Source organism: Penaeus vannamei, chromosome 35 (genome assembly GCF_042767895.1).
Source record: "Penaeus vannamei isolate JL-2024 chromosome 35, ASM4276789v1, whole genome shotgun sequence".
NCBI classification, from domain to species: Eukaryota; Metazoa; Arthropoda; class Malacostraca; order Decapoda; family Penaeidae; genus Penaeus; species Penaeus vannamei.
This window is the reverse complement of record NC_091583.1, coordinates 20,741,965-20,749,312: the sequence shown is the minus strand read 5'-3', so window position 1 is coordinate 20,749,312 and position 7,348 is coordinate 20,741,965. Positions and strand designations below refer to the sequence as shown.

Sequence of the window (7,348 nt, the reverse complement as noted above, 5' to 3'; positions counted from 1 at the left end):
TATTGGCAAATATAACCCAGCTGTACAAACTTCAGTTTCTTTGTTATAGAGATATAAAGGAAAAAAAATCATAGGATTCTGTTGAATTTAGGTTTAAGTTCCCAATGAAAAAATAAAACGACAAGGGTAATAAAATAAAGTAATTGACTAAATCTAAATAGAAAATGTGTATTGTATCAGGGTTTGCCACCACATGTGGTTATGATAAACAAATGTGAAATGCCTCTTATAGTGGGTATGAAAATGATGTGTAGGAGATAAAATGTACCATTAGATTGATTTTCCAAGTGTTTCTAGGATGCAAGTGCACCTGTAAGGAACAAATTATGTATAGTATTTTACAGTTCTGTTAACCCAATAATGCAGGGTAAAATAATCTAACAAATGGACAGGATCGTGAGGTTTTTGGCATGCATCGATTGTTTCCCGTCTTTGCACCGGCTGATTTGGTAGATAAGGCACCTGAAAGCTTGCATTTTGATATAATTTTAAGAAATCAAAGTTATGAAGGTTTACCTTTATTTTAGGTGCTATTGCCTAAAAGTGTTACTATACAAAAGTTGCCACTATTATCTGAGAAAAACAAGCTCTGTCTGATGAGCTGACGCGTGGGAATGGTTGTGATATGATGCCACTCGCTACTTTGTCCAGAACAGCCATGGGGTTAATAAGCTCCTTGTTCTATTTACAGGTGTTTGATGTGTCAATGAATGGAGACCTGACAGTTATTCCAGCACTTGACATCTTCGGTCGCGTGGGACGTGGTGTAGCACATGATGAGTATGTTCCCTTCACCATTGCCGGCAACACGCTCATAGTCGGAGGGCAGGAAACCACCCTCCGAGGTAGTAAACTCAGGGTTGATTTTGTCAAGGTATGTTCACAGAGAATTGTTTGCTGACATTTTGGGCCATATTTCCCTACTTATTTTGAACAGTGTCAGATTTAGAACTATTGTTCCATGTATTATATTTGCTATGCTTGGTCTTCAAAAATTGCAGTTTACAACTTCTTATTTATTTCAGGGCTATAGGGATAACCCGAAAGTAAATGCAATCTTTGTCATAAAAGGAAGACTTGATGGTGAGTTTGGAAGGGTTTAATTACATTAACCAAAATGTTTTTTTTTTTACCTCGGTTTCATATGAATGCATTAGTTCAAGAGATACTACAGTTTTGTATTTAGAGGAATCATTTATTGAGCAAGAGTAAGCATTCAGTATTGGTTTTGGTAAGAACTTATTAATTGTGATTCTAGTGATATTCAAGAATACTTAAAGTGAATTGTTTAAGCTATTATCCATGTGTGCATATGCTTGACAATATGAGTGTGTGCGTTTATGTGTGTGTGTGTTTGTATTTGTGTGTATGTATTTGTATATGCTACATATGCACTTATATGTGACACATACACAAGTTATCAATATTTAAATGTATCTTAAACCATTGCAGATGTTCCCAAGCTACAGCCATTACCCAGAGAAGAGGACCTAGACAGTGACATCGAGGAGCCACGGCCGAACACCAATAGCTTGAACCAAAATGCCAATAACCAAAATAACAAACAGCAGTCTACGGCCAAACGTCGCCCAAGTGGGCCCCGGACCCCTGACCCGTATGCCTCAGATGACACTAGCTCAATGCTGCCTGTGTTTGTGGCTATTGGGGCAGCTGTGCCCATTCTCTTTTGTCTGTGCAAACTGTGATGACTGTGTTTCTTGTGGATTTGCCAGGGGTCAGATCTAATGTTGTATTAAGTCTAGTTTCTTCTTTTGTATACTTATGATAATTTTATTTATACCATTGTTTGCAAACAATACTTGCCAGTGAAGAAGATATTTGATTAGTGTAAGTTACTAAAAAAAATAATAATTCTGAGGTTTTCAGAAAGTGTAAATGGCCAAATGATGACAGTATTAGAATGATAGTGAGTATTTATAAATGTTCATCTAATCCTTACGTACTAAGGATTAACTTTGGTGCTCGAAATTTATTTTAAACTAACACTTCATAAAACCAGAGTATGAATTGAGATTTGAGTCCTCTTGGTGGATCAAGATGGAGCTTGGATATTGGGAACTGCAGTGAGAGGGTAGGTGTACTGTGCCATTATTTTTACTAGTCTTGGTGGTGCTTACAGTCTTGTATAGCAACAAAGTGTAATGATGTGTGGGCCATTGATGTATTGTCTTCTTTTTTCATTATATAAACACCAAAGATTCCCAGTTAAGTGCACTGGAGGCTTTAAAGTGTTTCCTGGAGTCCTTGATGCAAGCATTTGTGAACAGTTGAAATTTCAGCTCCTTTTAAAATGCAATGAGGAATACTGTTTATATGGTAAGGAATTTCCTGATTGTATTTTATATTTGGTTAAGTAAGCACTGGTAATTATTGAAAGTGTACTAGTAGTTTCTTTCTTATTTTTTGTTTTTCTTTTTTCTTTAAATGTGACAGAGGGTTTTGACAGGTGATTTATAATGGCCCAAATGTTAGTAAGATAATTGCCTGTATTTTTGTAAATGTGATTGATCCTTTCTGTCCAGGATTCCACGTAAGAACAAGATGACATGTACGAGAATTCTTGTCATATTGCGTCCATTACTTAAGATAAGGGGATTAATTACTTTTTAACGTGTTGATATGTAGTTATGTATGCGCAGGATCATATTTCTTATATTGAAAAGGGAAATGAACCTTTTGTAGTTGATATGACAGCACAATTTAATTGGTTGTTGCTCATCCACAGTTGAGGATTTTATTTTGTCAGTAGCGCCTGCACAATTTTCAAATGGGGAGCCCTTATTACAGGAAATACGTAATCCCCACCATGCACAATTAGATTATGCATTGCGGTCTTATTAGTGTTATTTAATAATTTTTGTAACAGTTCATTTATTTATGTATATATTTTTAAACTCCCTTCCCTGTAGGCGCTACTGTTTACAGTTCGTACTGTAAGTTATGCTACTTAAAGGATAGGGAACGGACTTGAATTGGTAGTTTTTTTCACCAAGATGTTTATAAAGTACACAGTTTATTTTCTTTTGTTTCTGTGGTACATGGCATTCTTCCGATCAGTATCCACAGTTAGAATAGCTGCATAGTATATAAAAAGATGCATATTTAAACTTTAAATGTTTAAAAAGGAGTGAATCGGCTCATATTAGTATTTTCTATCATTACTTGAAGAGTTTATAGGTGATATTACATTCGGTTTATTTCTTTGAGTCAGCTCACACATGCATATTAATCATGACAGAAGCCTATGAATGGTAAAAGTTGTATTGATTTAATATGAAGTATTAAGTATTGATATTGTTAAGCCATTATGAAAACTAGCATGATGTGAGAGTCAATGATTTTGGGTTATTATACAGTACTTACAATTTCTTTTATTTCTTTCAATGTATATTAGCAATGTCAATATATTGTTAATGATTTATAAGTTACCAATGTTGATATTCACCATTTTATTGTTGGAGAAATTTTTGGTGCCATTTCTTTCATAGCCTCTCATCTTTATGAGGATCAGTCAGGGTAATGTTGGGTATTGATAATTTTTATTTTTATTTGTTATCATTTATTTTTGAGAAGTGGGGTACAAGGTTTTAACATACTTTTTTTGATGGTCAAAAGTACAAAAATTATGAGGGATTATATCCAAATTGGTTCCTCAAGAATAGGCTGTTGGAACAAATTTAATTGCTTTCGTAATGATTTTCTTGGCTGTAAATTAGTACACAGATGGACCTGTTAGTTTGGGAGAATCCAGTCTTATTCTGTTGCAAAGTTTTCACTTCTGATTTTTAGGGATGATAAGAACTGGAAAGCTGGCAGCAGTGTTTGTTGAGTGTGTATTCTTTGGTTTTGCCGTTTAGGTTTGCATGGCGGTTGTTTGTAAGCTGCTTATTTTGTTGGATTGGCTTATGAGTATATGTAAATGAGTTGGGCATTAAAAGATTTTTTTATGGAATATCTGGTTGACTAGGCTATAACAAAAGCTGGAAAAAATTCTGGAATCTTGAGATGAAACTTTGGCACAAATGCTATAATGAATACTTTTTTCTTCATAAATGAATTCCAACTGGAGGAAATCATGTTTGAACAAATTATTTATAATACCATTTTTTAAATGTAGTTTTGTTTTTCCTGGGTCATTTTTATAGATACTTTATTTTAATTTTGCTATCTACAAATTTATATTCAAGAGATTTGTATTTGTAGTCAGATTGTTATTTCTTGGTGAAGTTTGAAGTCTGTGTGGAATTCATAAAATGGGCTGTAATATTTTTATAAGGGCATATTCTGAGTGTATTTCTTTTATAAAGTAATAATAAAATCTATTATTCAGCACTCCCTTTGGGATAGGCTAGTTTACATCTTAGGTCTCTGAGTCACCCTTGTAGTTGAGCTTGTTAACAGTGAACATGGTATTAGTTCAGAATCCTCCTTCAGCTCTTATACCATTTTATGTATTGTGTTGTCTCATACTGTTCTTTTCCAGTGCAGTTCCTTTGATTATGGTTAGTTATGACATCTTATGCACAATATTCAGATGAAACAGAGGCTACAAGTGGTTATGCATTGCACAAGGGACACCACACTGGGTTATTTGCTGGATGAACAGTTGGAGGAAGTATCTGTGTGTTGTATCTGCTTGATGGATTAACTGGCAGGATTACAATACATATTAAGGGAAGGGAAAGGAAGGGAAGGGAGGGGAGGGGAGGGACATTCAAGGTCGTGTTTGGTAAAGTTTTGCCACATTCTTTAGGGGGGTTGTTCTAAGAATTACAGATTGAAAAGGCATTATTTCTTTGATTTATTTATTTGACTTCCGAGAGGATTGAATGAAGAATTGATTCTCAAACTTGTCACATGGTAATATTAATGTTAAGACATGCTTAAATTAAGTCTCATTCTAATGATTACTTTTGCATTCCAATCAGGCATTCCTTTTATTTTATGAGATAAGTTGTATAAAGTGATATTTAACAAATAAAAAACTATAGTCCTCTTCTCTTTTACAAGAGGCAAGCAAATTATCTATCTGTATCCATTAAATACTATCTTTATAACAAATATTTGAATATTTAATCCACACTTGATGATCTCACCCACAAGCTTGCTTAAATGTGGCATCACTTTATGGAAATGGAGTTGAATCATAGCACATTCTACTCTCGTCAACTCGTGGCTGTTGGTAGGGCTCATCCATGCGTGTTTTTGAAGTTTTATTGACAAAAGTCCTGTTTTTGTCAGATGTGTACTCTAGATGGCTCTCTCATACTGACTCATTCAGCAAAGGCTGTTAGTTGTATTTTGTTCATGGTGTGTATATTGATTTCTCTCTGCTGTGACTGCACAAACATGGAAAAATGGTAATTAGCTTATTTTTTTCTTTTCATTTTTCATATGGAGTAAGGAAAAGGCTAGTCAGTGTTCAGGGCAGAACAGCAGTGAAGCCATACTGTGACATTTCATAATCTCATGCTACATGTAGTTAGTCATCAAGTCAGTCATCTTCAAGTCATCTTCAGATGTATTATTGATGGGTAAGGGTGACTATGCAGATTCTTTATCATATAGTTTTTATTTTGATACATTGGTATGGATTTTGTTGCAACTCCTTGTACAAGTGAGAACATTTGAAAGCTCATTACACTCATTCAAATTGTTTTAGTGATGGCTTTGCTTCTGTTAAGTGCCCAGTGGCCATTTGTGTTCAAATTTAAGGGACCTGTTGTAATTCATGAAAGAAAATAAAAACAGGTAATGGCAGTTGTTTACTTTTATTCCCTTATAGATATACACACAGTTCTGCTAAGGCTTGGAATGTCAGGATTGTTCTATCAGTATTTCCATCTTGCTTTAAATCCGTTGAAATACATGAATAATAATGAAAATATAGACAAATATCAGAAGGTACTTTTACTATACATTTGCATCCCCTATAGTTCTGTAGTGTACCTCACCTTTGCATCCCCTATAGTTCTGTAGTGTACCTCACCTTTGCAATATTAGCTTTCTACAATATGGGCCTTGCAATGTATTATATTCAGACAGGGTCAGGCGTGTAATACAGCTCAATCCTCTTGTCATGGCTCTGAAGTCCTTTTACTATGAAATTCATTTTGCATCTTTTTTATTCAATAATTATGTAGCTCCACAGTTAAAAATTGTTATAATGAATGAAAAAAATCTATTCATATCTATGATTTTAACTTCATTATCCTTTTTCTTTTATATTTTTTGGTTTTAGTGTCCATACAAACCAAGGATAAAATCGAAACCAAAAAGTCCAAGAAAACCCAAGAGCCTAAGTCTATACATTCTTTAAGTACAAGTTCATGTATTACATCCAATATATGTAGCCTCTTGTAACCAATGACCCTCAAAATACCTTGCTTGTTAATGTCGTGGGAAGGCTTAGGAGATGGAGACCGAATCCCAATATAGGGGGATCACCCCTACCTTGGGCCTCAGCCCTTGCCCTCATCTAATTTTGCTTGGTCTATTCTTCTCTCCTTTGGGCCTCAGCCCTTGCCCTCATCTAATTTTGCTTGGTCTATTCTTCTCTCCTTTGGGCCTCAGCCCTTGCCCTCAACTAATTTTGTTTGGTGTATTCTTCTCTCCTTTGCTCTTCCTTATCCTCTTCATCTCAAGTGTGACATGGAAAGTAGGATAGTTAAGTGATCCCTATACTGAAAATGGTCTAGAACTGACCAGTGGAAATTATAGACAAAGGGAAGGAGAGCAAACAGAAAGATCAAGGCCTGAAAAGTATTAGATGCACAAGTCAGAGTGAGTGCCTTGAATTTAGGAGGATAAGGTTAGTATTTGAAAGAACGTGCTCTGAGGAGCGACCACAGGAAGTAATAGTCGAGTCACTCTAAAGAGTGTGGCACACTTTGAAATCACCGACTAAGAGGAATATGGTGGTCGAAGATGAGTAAGTAAAGTGTTAAAAGCATTAAAGTTAATGGAAAGATATGAGGAAACAGATTATAATAATTGTAAGGAAAATGCATATAATTGTGGAAGGTTTGAAAGGGTTATAGTGTATGGTGTTTGTTGTTGGACTAGTATAATGGAGAAAGGAGATGCGGGGATGATATAACATATTTTGGAATTGGTACTGGAAGCTGTGTTATGAAGGTTTCTTGAAGACGTGTCATAACAACATATTAGGTAAAGGTTAAGGCCCGTACTTTTAAAACCTTCGCCAGTGCTGGCGTTCGCCTGGCGAACCACCGAGTGAGGGAGGCCTTACTTTTAAACCCAACGTTCGCCAGGGCGGGCGAAGGGATCGCCAGGCGCTAACATCTTGCATTCCTGCTAAATCTAG

General features: G+C 35.5%; 1 protein-coding gene across 1 annotated transcript in view; it reads left to right on the top strand.

Annotated features, from left to right (window-relative positions):
• Positions 1–5,781, top strand: part of LOC113817432 (malectin-A) — a 15,398-nt gene extending 9,617 nt beyond the window's left edge. Inside the window, exons 4-6 of the mRNA XM_070114243.1 lie at positions 692–874; positions 1,026–1,083; positions 1,453–5,781. Coding sequence (XP_069970344.1) covers positions 692–874; positions 1,026–1,083; positions 1,453–1,706 — 495 coding nt within the window. The 3' untranslated portion in view covers positions 1,707–5,781. The remainder of the gene's footprint in view (positions 1–691; positions 875–1,025; positions 1,084–1,452) is intronic.
• The last annotated feature ends 1,567 nt before the right edge of the window (positions 5,782–7,348 follow it).